Source organism: Vicia villosa, linkage group LG2 (assembly GCF_029867415.1).
Source record: "Vicia villosa cultivar HV-30 ecotype Madison, WI linkage group LG2, Vvil1.0, whole genome shotgun sequence".
Taxonomy (NCBI): Eukaryota; Viridiplantae; Streptophyta; class Magnoliopsida; order Fabales; family Fabaceae; genus Vicia; species Vicia villosa.
Genome location: NC_081181.1, coordinates 217,495,499 through 217,514,781, shown reverse-complemented (window position 1 = coordinate 217,514,781; position 19,283 = coordinate 217,495,499). Strand labels below are relative to the sequence as shown.

General features: G+C 35.3%; 1 protein-coding gene across 1 annotated transcript; it reads right to left on the bottom strand.

The window, feature by feature from the left end:
* Nucleotides 1-530: 530 nt before the first annotated feature.
* Nucleotides 531-4,323, bottom strand: LOC131653914 (IQ domain-containing protein IQM2-like). Its single transcript, XM_058924255.1, has 9 exons — nucleotides 3,998-4,323; nucleotides 3,185-3,253; nucleotides 2,580-3,095; nucleotides 2,248-2,313; nucleotides 2,064-2,152; nucleotides 1,904-1,991; nucleotides 1,586-1,816; nucleotides 1,305-1,406; nucleotides 531-1,068 (listed from the first exon to the last, which is right to left on the bottom strand). The coding sequence occupies exons 2-9, from the start codon at nucleotides 3,218-3,220 to the stop codon at nucleotides 793-795; spliced, it is 1,404 nt and encodes a 467-aa protein (XP_058780238.1). The 5' UTR covers nucleotides 3,221-3,253; nucleotides 3,998-4,323; the 3' UTR covers nucleotides 531-792.
* Between the last annotated feature and the right edge of the window lie 14,960 nt (nucleotides 4,324-19,283).

Here is a 19,283-nt window from a genome sequence, read left to right as displayed (position 1 = left end):
AAGGAGCAGGCAACCTTTTTCTATCCATACCTGGCCTAGATCAGATGGACATGTTCTAGGTTGTTTGAGGTGGTCGGCTAGTGGACAATGAGTAGGTCCTTTGATTGGTCTTATGCACCTTGGATCCTTTTTTTATTAATATGCAATTTTTTCAAGAATTTTGTAATCTTCTAATCTGTCCATTATTTTTGGATATCATCCCCTATTTGTATATGCTTTTCTTGCTTATAATATATTGTATCAAGGTCCTCTCCACTGAGGCAAAATACAGATCATTTGGCGTTGTCATGCGGCCCTTGGCAGATCTCATAACTTGTTTTGTAGTTTGCAAGAATCTCTCGCTATTTGTATGCTAACAACTAAATTCAAAATGCTCATATCTTAATTTTGAGCATATCTTAATTTTTACACATTCTCTTAACTTTGAACTCCTAACTATGTGTGCAAGCAAACTTTCACTGCACACAAAACAGATTGAAGTTCAACTTCATAAGGGGAAAGTGAATAGGAGGAGTAAAGAGGTGAATAAATATTTTTTAATCCTCATGTGATTTTGACTAACCACACAATAATGTATTATTGACCGTCTCCCTTAAAACTTGTCGGACAAGCAACTGTGCAGTTGATGGGAATGAAAAAGAATGGCCAAAGAAACAAAATCAAAAAACAAATGCTGAATTTGCTCCTTTATGACCTTTATCTTCCTATATTATGTACTAATATAACATATAGTCCAAACTTTTATACACATGAATGCCGCATATATAAGTATATAGCTGGAACAACATTGAGCTAGATAGGTTCCATGTTTTCAAGCCTATGTGACAGAAGAATAGTTTTGTCTTCAAATATTCCATAGTTGGCTTTTGGTGTTGGATTGAGCTCTTCAAGTGCTTGAAGTTGATGTTTTGATGGATACTCTCTCACGTAACCAATCCTAGGAGCAACTCCAGTTGTCCATTTGCTTGACAATGCCTTGTTAATTTCAACATTTTCTATGTGCTCAATGTGAAGTTCCTCGTCCACAGGTTTTAAAGGAGGTGGAATATCATCATCAACCGGATGTTTCTGCATGAGACAACAACATAAAAATGTTTAAGATTCAACTAGTTGATGATGTTTGTTGACATTTAAATTTTGATGGTAAATCGTCCGTAAATTTTAGCTCAATTGACAAAAGTCGATATTATTAGGTTAGACGTCATCATCAGAGTTCGAACTCTGGTACTCACGGTTTTGTCTGTGAGTTTCTAGTAGTTATTACCATTTCATATATATAGAGAAAAAAAATGATGATTATTTACCTTTACATTTGTCATATCCACATGATGTTCCTCCAAGAAGTGAACGAATTCCATAAGATTCTTCTCTGTCGGACGATAATGACCGCTATAAGGCCATATAACCTAAAATAAAACCCGTTACAATCATGGTTTTATATCATGGTTCAAGGCCGTAATGGGGCCTCAGTGTAAAAAGGTTTTGAGGATATTGCAATAGCATCACAACCACAATATGGTTTGCAAACTCGATTCAAAATCGTGCTAAAAAGGGAGAATGTGTATGAAAAATGTAGCATACATACATGAAGTACTCCATTGAGAGCAATAATTCTTCCAGATGCAATGGTAGCAGCACCAGCTACAAAACTTGAGTGTTGAAATTTTCCTTTCTCCTTCTGTCCAACATACAAAACTCTAGATGAACTAAGAACAAAAATCCACTTAGATCCCTCAGTTGTGTGTACAAAGTTCTTGCTTTGTTTATAAACAAGCTTCCCTCCTTCCACAGTTACCTCATATGCTTCCCTTTCTATCTACAAATTGCAACCATCAAAGTTGAAGTTATTATCAAACTGAGTGCAATTTTCTCTATATGCAGTGTAGTGAGTGAAACAACTTACAGGTCCAAGGTACTTTATGCATTGCCTCTGCAATTTCTTTCTTGCACATTTGTCAATATCTACTCTTTTGCCATCTCCAATATCCAACCTTCATGTCAGAAAAATATATTAAGAAATTACAAACTAGGGATGAAAAATTCTATTTGAACTTAATAGTTACCAATAGAAAAAGGGCTCAGAACTTTGACATTGAAACCAAACATCATAATAGAAATGCAGGTTGTGTCCGTATCGATGACGAGGATCAATCTGCAAAATATAAAAAAATAAAACTTAACCTCAGATAGTTTGTTTTCTTGGAATCCAAGAAACCATTAAATCAAGATGTAAAAGTATGAGCTTACAGCTTCAAGCCAGTGTTTTCGAGCTAATCTTTGCCCCTTATCATCTTTGGACAACCCTCTTCCCATCTACAAGCCAAAGAATAAATTTCATATGATTGACATTCAACAAAATTTTGAGAGAAAAAAGACTTATATGGGCCCAAATTTTATTAGAATCTGTGTTGCGCCTGACCCAACCTTACAAAACAGACTTATAGAGTGAGGTATGTATTTCAATTATAATCTCATTTTCAGGTCTTATCTCGTCTTATATATACTCTTAACAAACCCGAACACGCCTAGGACTAAGCATTTTGGGCGGTGACGTGATAATAACATTAAAGGGTATATACCTTAGCTGCTATTGTTCTTGCTGTTGCCCATTTTGAAATAGCGGTTTCAGATTTATCAGAATCAAAATGCGAAATCAAACACCTTTGAAAAGCAGAAGAGTCTGAATCCTTCCACCACAGCTCCTCGCAAACAACAGCCAAATCTGCTAGATATCTTCTAATCCTGTAACTCTTATAAACTTTCTGCAGCTTCGTTGCAGCTAAATCACGGTCAGCATCAGCAAGCGCAGAAGAAGAAAACAACATTACAACTTCTGGTTTTTTCGGTAACAAAACTGTTGTGTGACTTTGTTCATCTAGCAACACCAAGTCCTCAGCTTCATCTTCTGTATCCGAATTATTCTGCGAAATTAGATATTTGCATGACAATGCCACCTTCAAGCCTATACATTCTTCGTCTTCTTCGGTAGTAGTAGTAACATGATAAGGCTTATAGAAAGTATTGAAATTGATATCTCTGTTGAAGTTCACTTTGATATCATCTTCATTTCTTAATGCTAACATTTCCATTAATTTCTACACATGAATTAACCAAAAACATATCCATAAGTTTACTAACTAGTACTAGAAAGTAGAAACTTGCAAAGTATATAGAACATTCTTACATGGAAGTAGAAAGTGAGCTTCTTTATAATTTTCATCAATACACATAAGCTTACTCTTTTGAATATATACTGCAAAAGTTTGGAAAATGTATTCATTAGCTTCAAATAAGGAAGACAGACATGTAGATTGCAGAAAATTGAGACATTTTGGGATTTGGTTACCAAGGAATGGCTTCATTTGAATATAAAACTATATAAGGAGAACTAGTTATGTGACTTGTAAAGCAAGTCCTATAAAATTGGGTTATTTAGAATAGAAAACTATATATTGATTATTATATTCATTCAACAGCCAAAGTCTTGCTAGAAAAGTTACATAGAATCTTTTTTGACAAGAACATTAAAATAACTGAGGACCACCATTTTTTTTTTGGTGAAAACATCAAAGGATTGTGTGAACACAATTAGAATAGGATTATTCGAAGTTTATTTTCACACCTCGGTCACTGCAGATGTTGTGTACTTCCTCTGATCATTATTATAAGTAAATTTGGCTTTTTAATTTATCAAACAACTTATGTATTTGATCTTTACAAAAAAAGTTATGGTCGGGAAAAAAATGAATTGATTACTAATCTATATATTATTTTCGGACTTCTAAAATTGATGACAATGTTGAAAAGGCTCAATATAAACCATTCTAAGTTTCAAGGTCAAAATAAAATTGTTTCTTTTATAAAAAAGTTTAGGTGAGTTGGATTTTAGAGCGTACCAAAATCAAAACCAATCTTAAAATTTCACGTTTATAATAAGCTTCACATATCTATCACAGGTACAAAGGTACTATATATAATTTCAAATTACTGAATTTACCTTTATAGCCCTCAAGCTTGATAATGTGTAAAGGATGAAATTTGAGCACCAAATATGTATGAATGAAAAGAATATTGAGGCAATTTATCCAAACAAGGAATCTAGCTTCATGGTACTAACAAACATCAAAACTGTTTCATCCAATAATTGTTCCTTCAATTGTTTATTAGAATGATGATTGTTGTTTTCTTCTCTTCATTTTTTCCAACTTTTGGGAAAACTATATATGCTAGCCAACACAAAATTTACTAGTACTACTAATGGTATGACAGCATAGGACACTAGTAACTGCTTCTATAAAATAAACAAATGTCACAAAATGAAACACTCTGTACCGAATCACCTCTCATGTAGAATATATTTATAATACTTTAGAGTTTGTGTTTGGCAAATGGCATTATCAAGCTCTTTTTTTTTTAATTAATTGGTTCCAAGTTTTTATTAACTAATAATTAGCTTAAAAAATTCACTAGTAATTTTTGTAGAAATTAAAATGTGATAAGTTGACTAAAATTGGCTCTTGATATGTAGAACTGGCCACAAGTAACAATCAAATATTGGTGACCCCATGCATGCTGGAATATCTGTGATTGTGATCAATGGCTTTTGCTTCTCAGAAATAGCCACAACATGACATCAACAGGTAACCCTCTACATGCTCTAAGCTTTCTAAATACGTTTTCACAATTCATTGGTGGATTGAGCAATGGGAATTAATTGATGTCACAGATTAAGGAATAAGTATCTAAAGTTTGAGAACAACTCAGATAGATAACTCAAACTCAGTTTGGCTCGATAGCTCAAATATGGACCGAATTTTTTAATTAAAATTAAAATATATTAAAATTTTAATTGAGATTCATATAATTTACGGGAGGCTCAATGTGTTGAGTGCAAGGGTGTGTGATTAAAGTCCCACGTCGCATATGAATGGGTGAAATGTTAGATTTATAAGAGAGAAGACTCATTTATCTAACACCTTAAAATTTTGGATTGAGATGTGGTGCCTCCCTCTCTTGTAGTCCTAGAGCATTAGTCTCATTGGTGCTTTCGACTCTCCCGTATTCCCCAACAGTGGTATCAGAGCTATAGTTCGCCTTGGCAGGAGAGCGGGAGCTGGATACGGTGTTGGATTCTATTATAGAATGTGGAGGACTCACACTTGTGGGAGAGAATGTTGAGTGCAAGTGTGAGTGATTAAAGTCCCACGTCGCCTATCAATGGTTGGAATGTTGGATTTATAAGAGAGAGAATCCATCTGTCTAACACCTTAAGGTTTTAGATTGGAATGTGGTGTCTTCCTCTCTTGTAATTCTGTAGCATTAGTCTCATTGTTGTTCTCGACTCTCCAACATAATGAACATTCGTTTAGAAAATAAAATGTATCAAAACTTTTGAATGTTTTGCGTGTTTGTAAGTGAACTCTAAATAAAGAAGAAGAAAAAGTGTAAGGAAATATTTGGTTGTTATGCGTGTTTGTAAGTGAACTCTAAATAAAGAAGAAGAAGAAGAAAGTGTAAGGAAGCATTTCGTCCTACATGTCTAGGGCTAGCTTACATAGGATTGTGAGAAGCTTTGCATTTAGTTTTCTAGCCCCTAATTCAATATCCTTCCTATTCAGAGAATGATATATATATATATATATATATATATATATATATGATTTATTGGGCCTGAGTTGGATTACAAGAAGGGTCATTTTCTTATCTTTTAGGCCAACAATATTGGAATGTGGGAAGATCTGATTCTTTCTCAAATTGTTGGGGAGCGATTTTTCTTGTGACTCATTTCTATAGCTAGTTAGTAATTGGACACTTCGTCGGCCACATATGGTGAGTGAATGAGTCATCTCAGACAGACCAAACCCAATTGAGCGACCTATCACCACATTATTAAGCGACCTCTTCTCCATTTCGGCAGACCTCTCCATCTCAGACAAACTAACATACAAAGAAAGGATTGTAAAATGGAATAGCTCAAAACATCTAGGATAAAGCTTAAAGAGTTTTTTTTAAGTCTTGAAGAATCTTAGCATGGATGATCATATAATATAGGTATAGCATTCAACTCTCAAATATGCATACAAGTGTTCATAAATGATCATTCATTCATACCATAATGTTTTAAAATGGTTTCATACCAAAAGCTTGTTGTATCCGGGTACCCTATATGCGGGAATCGGGTACAGCAGACAAAATTTGAAAAATTTTGGCTAACGTTACAGGCTGTACACGAGTACCCTATATGCGAGAACCGGGTACACACGAAACAGTGGAAAAAATTCTAAAACTTTTTTTTTTGAAATATTTGCATCTTTTGAAATTAAACCATTGCATTCTTTCATAAAGTATGCTCATTTGAAGAGGTGCATAGAGGCTATAAAAACTCTATTATTTTCATATTTAACTCACCTCTTTCATCTACAATTTAAACAATCTCAAATCTTTTCATCTTTCAAAATTCAAAGTGTTTCATATCAGAATTTTCTGTTGAAACTTTCTACACTTAATTTTCATTGAAAATTATCAAAGTTTCATATCATTCATTCATTAAACACTTGTATACCATTGAGGAAATTGTATGCTTGAAAGGGGATCAATCAATTTATTGATACATTGTATATATCATTCTAAACTCTTATAAAAATTCAGAATACTTATTGTAACCTTGTTGTCCAAGATTGTTGGAAGCAAGAGAGTACTAAGGGAGGATTGTTCTCTTAGTGTACTTAGTGAAAATCCAAGAGGATTATTCTTGGTGTTTTTTGGTTTGTCTCGAACAAGTTACCAACAATAGTGAAATCTCTTTTGTGTTTAAAGGACATTGGAGTACTCTCGGACTGTGAGGGGAACCAGTATAAATCTCCCGTGTCCTTTATTTTTTTGCACTATACTACTTTCATACACTCACCATCACTAAAAATCGATAAACTTTGTAAGTACCTATTCACCCCCTCTCTTAGGCGCGCTCCGAATTTACAAAATTTAACTAATTTGGTTCATAAATTTCGTGCAACAAATTAATTATAAAATTGAATCTCAGATTAATTTCTCATTTTCATACAAGAGTTATTATTTTTCTTAATATGTGTGAAAAGTCCAAAACGACTTATAATAAAAAACGGAGTTAGTATTTTTTTTTGGCTTTTGCACCGATTTCCGACCTACTTATTAGATCGACTAATCCGGCTCGTGCTATGGAGACACGTGCAATGGCCAAGTGTTGTTTCTGTCGGGAATCGAACTCGGTATTCCCCTAATATCGTCCTTTGCATAGACTCGTTTGTCACTCGAGCCCAAGTGCTTGGTTAGGAGTTAGTATTATATAATTAAATTTTAAATTTATATATATATATATATATATATATATATATATATATATATAGGGTTTGCTAACGTAGACCCACTTGTTTTTATGAAGGTCTATTTTAGCAAGTATTGACTACAAAATAGTTAAATGCACCTTAAAGTCCATGTTGCTAAAACACACATTCATAAATGAAGGTCTAGTTTAGCAACATGCACCTTAGGGTGCATTTAACTACTTTTTAATTAAAGCTTGCTAAAACACACCTTCATAAAAATAAGTGGGTGTATTTTAGCAAACTCCTGTGGAGTTTGCTAAAATACACCCACTTATTTTTATGAAGGTGCGTTTTAGCAACATGCACCATAAGGTGCATTTAACTATTTTGTTGTTAATGCTTGCTAAAATAAACTTTCATAAAACAAGTGAGTCTACGTTAGCAAATATATATATATATATATATATATATATATATATATATATATATATATATGTATATATGTGTGTGTGTGTGTGTGTGTGTTTTCCTGCATCACACTTTTGAACTACCTCCCGAAAGCAGATTCCACCGAAGTCACAAAGGAGTTTGGGGATACCTTCCTCCTCGACGTAGGTCTCAGCGGAAGATATTGGGTATTTTGGGGGATTCGGGTAGCACGATCCTAAGATGGGATGCGTGCACCCAAGATAATTGTGTCTTGTTTATCCCTCGGATGGGAGACCCTATGAGAGTTTTATCGAATATATGATCATGTGTAATCATGTTGTCCTCTTTCCTAGTCCCTGACCTCCTTTTATAGTGTAGGCAGGCTTTAATGATCATTAAGATTTATAACCGACTCTTAATGACTTGTAGCTGACTATTAATATTGTAACGTCTTTATTAATCATGTGTAACCGCCCCCTTAATGACTTGTAACGTTTCACGACCAATGATTCCTGTGTTCCCGAGCCGACCATGATAGTCTGGATTGTCATTCCAGCTTCCAACCTTTACATGCTTTAGTAGCAACTTGGATGCTACTACTTCTTAGAATTGCTCGGCACATCTGACCTGGGCACCGGCCTAAAGAATTATGGAATATGTACAAGCCCCCCGATCTCGAGATCCAAAGGGTCGAAGTGTTCGAACAAATAATCCCAGAATTCTCTTCTTTCCCTCCCGGTTGAAATATTAACGACTTAATGGTGTGTGATAGGGGGTTTATCTATGCGGGGGTCGGGGACTCCGAGTAAGTTTATGACCTTTGGTCGTTTGTAAAACTCAATTGGTGCTAGATTTGCATAAGTCGGAGAGCCTCAGTGGGTTATTCACGATTTGAAGTCTTTGAACTTTGAGAGGATCTTGACAAAGATAGGGCGAGGAGCCCCAATGAGTTCCTACCTTAATGGCGTCCTAGAACCCGAAAAGTTCTAACTATGGAGAAGTCAGAAAGTCCCATTGAGACCTTGATTTATTTATCAACACTTTTATGTTAACTTAACGGTCGGCCTGGTATTTTGATGATCGTCGTAGATCATGGAAGGCTTTAGATGCTCCTAAGTTTTAGAAACTCCTCAGTAGATCTAGGCTACAATTTTTAGCTTACTTCTGGCTATTTACTAATTGCCCCGAGTGTATGTTACTGGCCTAGTATCTGGCCGATTTGTACATGCATTGGAATGTTTAATCTGATTACTTAGGTTTAAGTTCTTAATAAAAATGTCTTCTTCCGATCTGCTATGGGTATTTACCTCAACTTTAAATGTTTTGCTAGAGGTTTTGATAACATGGACTCGAACGGAGGTCTTCTTGATCTTGATTAGTGTCAAAGGTTTTAGCATAATGGGTAAGTCGTTCGACTTGGCTGGGATTCATGCTTTAATCGGAGATATTTTTTTGCGTATCTTGAGGTCCTGTTGTCATAGAATTTGGGGATGTCGGAGAGACCCAGCGGGATCTCGACTTATTTGTCATTTTTATAAAAACTCGATTAGGATCCTAACTTAGGACGTAGTAGAGCCCTAGTTTCAACTCATTAGCACTTTGCATTTTGCTTTAAACCAAGTCGTTGATATCTTTAGATGCTCCTACGTAGTCGCATGATCCCGGAGGACCATTTGTTTATAGAATTTATAATTCTTTGACTCAAACTTTGATGTCAGTAGCCATGACTTAAGCCTTTTGCAGCTTTTAAGGAGCACAGTGAAGTTCTTTTGAGCAAAAGTTATTTGTTCTTCCATGTTGTATAAGTTATTCCTATCCCGACTATTTGGGTAAAGAAATAAATTAGCTTTGTTGTCTTGGTCAACCTTTTAATTTTTAATTCTTCAGTGTGGACAGAGGCCTGGAGGCATAACCGGCTTATGTGTAGACATAGACCCGGAAGTGTAACCGGCTTAGGTGCTGACATAATCCCGGTGACGTAACCGACTTAGGTGCGGACATAGGCCCGAAGGCGTAATCGGCTTCATGCGGACAGAGGCCGCGATGGCGTAACTGACTTTGCGGATAGAGGTCGTGAGGGCGTAACTGACTTTAATGCGGACAGAGGCCGTGATGGCGTAACCGGTTTTATGCGGACAGATGCCGCAGTGGCATAACCGACTTTATGCGAGCAGAGGCCGCGATGGCGTAAACGGCTTTAGTGCAGACAGAGGTCCAGAGGCATAACCGACTTAGGTACTTGGCTCTTAGAGGAAAAGTGTTGTCGGCTAAGACTTAACTCAGATTCGGCATCCAAGCGCGGTCCTTTCCTACAAAGTTGACAAACAACTAAGAGAGTTTGTCATTAGTAAATATTTTGTCAATTCCTTTCCTCAATGAGCTGAATCGATTTTGTCTAATCAATTAACTTGTCTTCTTTATCTTATAGTTTATAGAATCTTGATTTCCTCTCAGCATAATATGTGCCGACTTCTGAGAATTCGACATCTTCGGGCTCTTCCAGCATAATTTCTACAATTTTTAGAAAGATGAGGTGCCTCCAACCCGTGCAAGAGAATGGAGCGAAACCCATGACTTAAATCGATTTATTTACATGTGGTAGAGGCAATAGCTCGCCTTAATCCATCAATAAATGAAAATTTACATCCATGCTACTTTCTAAATGAGATGAGTTGACCTTGTCCTACATAATCTTCATAACCGGGATACCTATGCAACCCCTCAAACGTGAGGCTTGTGGAACATGATAAAGCGCTTTGATCAAAAACCATTTCGACAAGACATTCTAGTTTCCTTTAACCATAATGTGCATTGTCGCCTCCTTAGTAATTGTTCTATTCAATATTATGCTCTTATATGAATAAATATCCGGTCTCCTAGCTTTGTTGGCGATCTTGTTTAATAAATTCATACTTCCGAGACTAGCTTCTTCTTCTAGTCTCTATAGCCAATTTATATGAGGTGTGTAGTTCCATGTTTAGAATGGATTTTGCCTCCCAACCCAAAGTAATTGGTGATGCTGGCGCCGAGGTCATTTGTATCTCTAAAGCAAGTTGATATTATCAATGCAGGTGGACATGCTAGTAACCTGAACTAGGAGCTCGCACGATTCTTCATAAACTCTCATAACTCATAAGTGACAAGCACTAAATGGTGAAAGTTAACCAATAGTAAACAGTTTGTCGTTCAATAGTTGACAAATAAAATTATAATAGATTCAATTCCTAATTTGTGGGACATATTCCTTCCATGGGCTCCAATGGAACATATTCCAGTGATATGTAAATATTTCTACTATAATGATTTTTGACTCTGCATGAGCACACTTCATGATTCCAATCACCTAAACACTGTGCTTTAGCTTAGAATAATAATTGTAGAATGTTTAGAGATGCATCATTTGAGTCTCAAGCATATAGGTAATTCATACACATGTACATGATATTATTTGGCTTCACGTTTTTATCTAGCACATGCAATACCGTATTTCATAGTTTCACAAGAAACCAAATCATATTTAACAGTACCCAAAGCAAAAACCAGCAGACACACGCAGATGATCATACCTTTCAAAGAGGACAAAATCCGGGAACTCATGTGTCGGTGGCTTCCGGCTTCCAGACTCGCTCTGCCGTCTTTGAGTACGTTTGAAGAGCTTTACGGAAATTGGTATATCTGCACTAATTCATCTGCAGAAGTCATATTATTACTATGCTCCTAGTGGTTCAACAGCTCCTGGCTTTCGACCACCGTTGTCAGTTATTCTTCTCGTAACAACCTATAATAGATGCATAATGCTCCGTAGTATATCTAAAATCTATGTAGCTTCACTTTATGGCCATAACATCATTACTGTGTAATGACTCAATTTAAATCACAGAATTACACCAGTAATTCATGGTTTTAAATTACGGCTGCGGTCGCGAATGCGGTTGCGGTTGTTGTGATTGCGGTAATTGTGGTTCCTGTGATGCGCATTGCGACCATTGCAGCCTGAAGTTAAATTAGGAAATATTTGAAATACACCATTATAAAACACTTGATGTTAGTATTTTACATTACAAATCACATGTAAATTGAGTTTATGGATTCTCAAATGTGGAGATATGATGAAAATATGTGAAGAAACATAAATGAAGATGTTTGATGCGAATTCTAGTATTGTTGGACGTATGATTACAAATCACACCGCAATTGCAGCCCAATGCGGATGCGAGGCTACCGCATCAGCAATATTGCGGCCGCAATTGCGGTTGCAGACACAATTTAAAACTATTTGTACTATAATTTCATCAACAATCCCCAGTACAATAGTTTCTTAACTGAGAATACAGAATTATAAAAGTGGCAAGAGAAATCTAACAGTGAGAGGTACTGTTAGATCAAAGGGAGAAGAGACTCAAGTTCACCCACAAATTTCCAAACCAATCTTTACCAATCAATGCCTTATTTAACAAAGTCCTTGAGGTATTTTCTGTTGGAAATCTTATCTCTCCTGCCACGTCTTGGCTCCTGATAATTTGGATCATGCGCCACCTGTCTCACTATCTCTTGTAATTCAATGCTAGGAATATTCCTTTTCTCCTTATTATTCATAACATATTGCTGCATTATTTACTATAAATAAACCTGTAGATTAACTATAATAGATCAATATAACATGTAAGACAACTTATCTTTCAACCAGGGGTGGCCCTGAGCACGGGCTCGCGGGGCGGGAGAAAAAAATTTTTTTTACCCCTATATATATTAAAAGAAAATTTTTTAATATAAAAATACTTGTTAGAATTTTATTTTTGAAAAATACTGACTATTAAAATTATAGGGACACTACAAAGTCAAAAGTAATAAAAGAATGTAATTTCCCGTAAATAAAATATAGAATAGAATAAAATTAATTAATTCTCTTAAAATAAAATCAATTAATATTATATATCTATAATTTTAGCGACTAAAGAGTTTAGTTGAGACACTGAAATTAAAATAATGATATAGATAATTTTTTATAATATTGATAATGTTATTTGATAGGTTAAAAATCTTCTAACCATGCCAATTTTGGATTCAAGCTGTATTAATAAATTTTGAAAAACTTTTATTAAATATTTTTTAGGGAAATTAAGTGAGATAAGTAATATATGCAACGTATTAATTCAAACTGCTAACATATTTATACTATATTTATACTATTTTTTTTAGTGTTACAACGTATTTATACTGTATTTTCTCATTCGACAAAACGTTGGAAAATTCTCAGAGACAATGTGAAAGGTTTAACTATTAAACCATTGTCACAAACACGTTGGGAAAGTCATGTGAATAGTGTATATGCAATTAAATCTCAAACTTCATATGTAAGAGAAGCACTACTTCAACTAGCTGAACAAGATAACGATCCCAAAATTAAGAGTGAATTCGAATCTTTAGCAACTCATGAAATTGGAAACTTTGAATATTTAGTAGCTATGATTATTTAGTTTGAATTGTTAACGGCTATTAATGAAATTAGCAAAAGCTTGTAAAAAAAAGATGTGGCTATAAAACTAGTAAAAAGTTTGATCAAGTATTTGAAAAAATATAGAGAATTTGAATTTGTAAATGCTAAGGCTAGTGCTGAAAAGATTGGGAATGAAACGGAGATTGAAAGTGTTTTTATTCAAAAACGTAAAATTAGTAGAAAACAACACTATGATGAAAATTCATCTCAACCCACACAACTGAATCTTGAGTCTGCTGAAGAGTCTTTCCAGAATCACTATTTCTTATATATTGTAGATCAAACAATTGGCTCTCTTGAGTCTGCTGATAGAAGATTTTATCTAATTATTTCTTTTATTCTTATGTATTTATTATTAAAAAAATTTGGGGCATCACTTTTTTGATTCGTCCAGGGCACCCAAATTCAAAGGACCGGCCCTACTTTCAACACAATGCCGACATTCGTACGATATCAGATCGGAGGCTTTGTTAACAACTTCGAATTGAATGCTCCCGTTTTAGTTTAGCTGGTACGTCGCCGGTGCAGCCCCGGTCCTCCTCAACATACAATGATAACAACCATGCGCACTAGTCCTAATGTATGTTGCGGTTACTGGATTTTTGCTGTAATAATTATTTGACTCAGCTGTAAACTGGAGGCCCTCTGTCTCGTATGAAAAAGTGTCACTCCACTAGAACCTTCATGATGAAAAATGAGAATCAGCATCGTCGATGCATACCCCGAACAGAACGATGTGTATATTAAAACTATTTTGTAGTGGTGTTGGAAGGAAAATTGTTTTTAGGGGACACACTATCACGTGATTCAAGCTTTGTGACACTGCTACCCGTGATCATCTTTAGCCATGAGAATACATTGATAATTGTTGGAATTCTAGCCGCCAGACACCAAACAGCAGCGTATAGGTTGTTACCGCCGACGTTCGTGTCAAGCAAATAGATCTTAAGGCCCATGTTAGGCTTACCGGACCCTACGGTGGGTAACAAATATTCTTGCAAAACATTTTTGAATTATCTCCCGAAAGCAGATTTCAACGAGGTCACAAAGGAGTTTGGGGATACCTTCCTCCTCGACGTAAGTCTCAGAGGAAGATATTGAGTATTTTGGAGGATTTGGGTGGTCAACCCTGCGATGGGATACGTGCACTCATGATAATTGTGTCTTGCTTATTCCTCGGATGATAGACCCTATGAGAGTTTTATCGAATATATAGGTGTAATCTTGTTGTCCTCTTTCTTAGTCCCTGACCTCCTTTTATAGTGTAGGCAGGCTTTGATGATCATTAAGATCCGTAACCGACTCTTAATGACTTGTAACCGACTATTAATATTGTAACGTCCTTATTAATCATGTGTAACCGCACCCTTAATGACTTGTAACGTTTCACATTGATTCCTCTATTCCCAAGCCGGCCATGATAGCTTCTAACCTTTACATACTTTAGTAGCAGCTCGGCTGCTACTACTTCTTAGCATTGCTCGGCACATCCGGCCTAGAAAATTATGGAATATGTACAATATATACTATAACTGTTTTAAAATTTTTTTAAAAATTACTATTATTTTACGATTCTACACTTATGTTTATTACTTAAGGATGACATAGCATTTAACTTTTTTAATATATGTAAAAAGTAGTATAAAATAGACTGAAATTGTTTGAAAATGAAATCAAATATTTTTTGTCAAATAGTTTAACATAGAAAACATAATTTTAAAAAATTGAACAAGTATTAAACAGGAACAAGTGGAATATAGTGGATTTGAATCCGTACATCTGCATCTGGAATTTACTCTTTAAGTAAACCTATGTAAAATCAAATATTACTCTAATAAATATGAACAACGAACAAGTGAAATACAGTGGGTTCAAATCTGTACCTCTACATATGATGTTCTTGTTAGTGCTTGAGACACTTTTAGTTAGGAGAGAATGAGAGAGAATGAGGAAATAAGGATTAATATTATTGAATGAATAAAAACCGATTTACAATATGTCTATTTATATACAACTAACTTGTATACTAAGTAACAAACAAATCCTAATTAACTTAGGATTGGACTTGAATTACTTAACTTAGATTATATCACAACACACCAACTATAATCCAAGTTGTCGAACATATGCTAATCATAGTCGATCTGAACTATTCTTATTTTCTTTCTCAAATTGAGGACTCTGTTGATCTTCAATCCTTAGGTGAAAATTTCAGCCAGCTGTGCTTCACTTGAGCAATGCCTTACTTCAAGTTCATCTCGATTTACCTTCTTCATCAAGAAGTGATAGCCAGCTTCTACGTGCTTACTCCTTCCATGCAGAACTGATTTTTTTGCAAGATTAATGGGTGACTTGTTATCAATCTGCAGCACCATAGGTTTCTTCACTTCGACCTCGATATCTTCCAGCAAATATCTGATCTAAATTGCTTGACACACATCATAGGATCTTTCTATATATTCAGCCTCACATGATGACAATGTCACCACAAGTTGCTTTCTTGAGCACGATTAGATTGGGGGCACCAAAGACTTGAAAGAAGTAACCGGTTGTGCTTTTTCAATCTTCCTTATCTCCACACCAATCAGCATCTGAATAAAAATTAATCACAGCTTATTTGCTTTTAGAGTCTCGTTGAAATAGAACTCCATAGTTTATCGATCCTTTTAAGTATCTCAAGATTCTTCTTGCAGCCTTCATGTGCGACACCCTTGGTTCACCCATGTATCTGCTCATTAATCTGACTAAAAAACCTATATTTGGTCAACTATTGCACACATATCTCAGAGATCCCACATCTTTTTTGAACAAAGTAGCGTTGACCTTGTCCTCCTCTCCATGTTTCACTAGTTTCAAGTTTGGTTCGACAAGTGAGGATGCAGGATTCGACTCATCCATTTTGAATCTCTTGAGTATCTCTTTGGCATACTTCCTTTGATGCAGCACCATACCTTGCTTCGATATTTGAAATCCCATTCCTAGGAAATAAGATAAGTTTCCTAGATCCGACGTTTCAAATTCCCTCATCGTCAGCTTTTTGAACTTCAACGAGTTCTCCAAGTTATTTCCAGTTACCAACAAGTCATCAACATATAAGCAAATGATTGTTATATCTTGTGACATAACCTGAACATAGACACCATACTCAAACTTGCATTTGACGAATCCCAATTCGACTAAGTATGAGTCGATCTTCTTGTTCCATGCCATAGGTTCCTGCTTGAGGCCATAGAGCGCTTTGTGCAACTTGTATACTTTCCTTGCTTCCTGCTAAATCAAAAACCCAGGAAGTTGAGTGACATAGATCTCTTCATCTAAAGGACTATTCAAAAATGATGATTTCACATCTAAGTGAAATGTCAACCATCCTTGTTTGCATGTCAAGGCTACCACTAGTCAAATAGTCTCCAATCTTGCTACTAGAGCATATACTTCAGAGTAGTCAAGTTTTGCTCTCTGAAGAAATCCTCGAGCTACCAATCTCGTCTTATGTCTTGCTATTGACCCATCAACATTGTGCTTCAACTTGAACACCCACTTCACTTAGATAACTTTTCTGTGTGCTAGCAATTCGACAAACTACCATGTGTTGTTTCTTTCAATTCCTTGTAACTCTTCGACCATAGTTGACTTCCACTGTTTATTCTTTAAAGCCTTGTTATAGTTGATTGGCTTAGCACTTGCAAGTAACGTGAAATGAACTAATTTTCCATTTGATGTTACTTCATCATCACCAGTCACTTTATAGTCTTGAAGTCTTGTTGGACGAACTCTAGTTTGTTGAGGTGTTTTCCTTGTGCTAGCCACACCCTGTTCTACTTCGAGTGTGTCGGGAATGTCAGCAATTGCTTCGACTTTGACTAGAATATCAACAATTTCTTTTTATTCGACTTCATCAGTTTCTTCATTAATGCCATAACTCGTCAAAGGCTTATTAATTGCATCACTAGAAGTCCAATCCCAGGCAAAATTTTCATCAAACACGATATCTAACTCATTACGGTCTTCTCATTAATTGAATTAAACGTGCATGCTTCAGTTTTATGATATCTTACGAGAATCATAGGTTCACTCTTATCATCAAGCTTCCTTCTTCTCGCATCAGGAACATGCTTGTAACAAATAGAGCCAAACACCTTCAAATGACTCACTGATTGCCAGTTTCCACTCCAGACTTCTTCATGAACCTTTTTCTTTAACTTCGTGGTAAGGCACTTGTTCAGAATATAAACAGCAGTGGAAACAACTTCACTCCCATAAGGATTTTGGCAAATTCTTCTGCTTCAACATGCATCTCGCCAAATCCAATATGGTCATGTTTCTTCTTTCTTCAATTCCATTATAATGACGCGTATAAGCATGAGTTACCTCATGATCGACACCATGTTCTGCACAAAACTCCTCAAACATCCTGGATGTGTATTCACCACCTCCATCTGTTTGAAGAACCTTGATCTTCTTCTCACTCTGGTTTTTGAAAAGTATCTTGAATCTCTTAAAGATTTCAAATACTTCATCCTTTCGCTTGATCATATAGATCCAGAGATTTCGACTATACTTATCGACAAATGAGACGAAATACATATTTCCACCAATGGTATGCTCCTCAAAAGGGCCACATACATTTGAATGTTAACTTCAAGTATACATAAGGATCTCATTGGCATAGTCGAAACAAAAGACTTTATGGATTGCTTCCTTACTAAGAAACATTCATAGCATTTGTCGGGCATCGCAAGACTTGGTATACCTATTACCATATCTTGAGTGATCATTTCATTGAGTGACCTAAAATTCAGATGGCCAAATCTCAAATCCACAACCAATTATTCTCGTGGTCGACAACTATTTTCAAACATTGTAACTCAATCGAATATTAATTTCCTTAGAAGGACAACCGTTGATCCAAATTAGCGTGCTACTTGAAAAAACACACATCATAATCCAAGATATCCATTTCACACCAAAATCAAACCTTCTCAGCATAAAATAAAAAAAATCAGCTAATATAATCATACGTTTTTTCAAATTCCACTTTGAAAACTTAATAATCTTTTGTTAGAACAAGTTTAATTCGTTAACTATTGATGATAACAAAGTCTTTAATGTATAAAGAATAATTTTATACTCTGACAAGGTTGCTAAATGTGCAAATCTAAAGAAAACAATTTTGACTCTAAAGAAGTCAATTTATATGCATTAGATATTGAGCTAAGCATATACAGTATCTGAAGATCAGCAAAGTCTAAAGACTAGCATCATCAGAAGAAAATTGACTTTGTCATAAGGAATGACTCTACAACCTCTCAATAAGCTTCATCAACATTTTTTTTAAGCTTCTGTTTCAAAGGGATGTTGTCTTTATCTAATCAATGATTTTGAAAGATATCATTCTGACACGTTCTGATCAAGATTCTGATTAAAGACAATTTCAGACTTGAAAACACAAAGACTCTAAAGTCTCCTCAACAGGTTTTGAAGATATACTTTAACCTCTGATCAAGCTTCAGCAAATTCCATCAGAAGCCTCTGGCTCTTAAAGTTAAGTATGCAGGAAATAGTGACTTTAATTAAGCTTTAACAAACGTTTATGAAAAGTTCGTGATCAGAAAATATATTAAATCAGATCTCGTGATAACGATACCCTACCTTATGTCCATTAAAGAAAAAGTACCGTTGTTAGTATCATCACTCTCATGTCTCTTCAACTGTTCTACACTGAAAATGCAACCTTACTCTGCTCCTCTCAACGTATTTATATTAGCTGTGAAATTAACTTCACTTTACCTGGTTCTTGCTAAAGTACTTTAAACGACTATTTTATTATTTGAATATTCAATCGTTCTCTCTTTAACGAATCTATTTTCATTATTTATTTAAAGAGAATATGAGAGATTGAATATATGATATGATGAAAAAAAAAGAGAAAATATACAACCGAAAGGGTGAAAGGAAGTATGGAGAGAAAAGAAAGTAGAGTGAGTCATATTCCCAACAGAGTAAGAGACTCAATGAGAGAATAAACAATGTGAATATGATCAAGAGATCAACATAAC

Coding starts and splice junctions, on each gene's coding strand:
- LOC131653914 (XM_058924255.1), bottom strand. CDS start 3,220: ATGAAAATTATAAAGAAGCTCACTTTCTACTTCCAT. Junction 3,096..3,184: donor AGCTCACTTTCTACTTCCAT/GTAAGAATGTTC, acceptor ATTCATGTGTAG/AAATTAATGGAAATGTTAGC. Junction 1,817..1,903: donor GCATAAAGTACCTTGGACCT/GTAAGTTGTTTC, acceptor TGCAATTTGTAG/ATAGAAAGGGAAGCATATGA.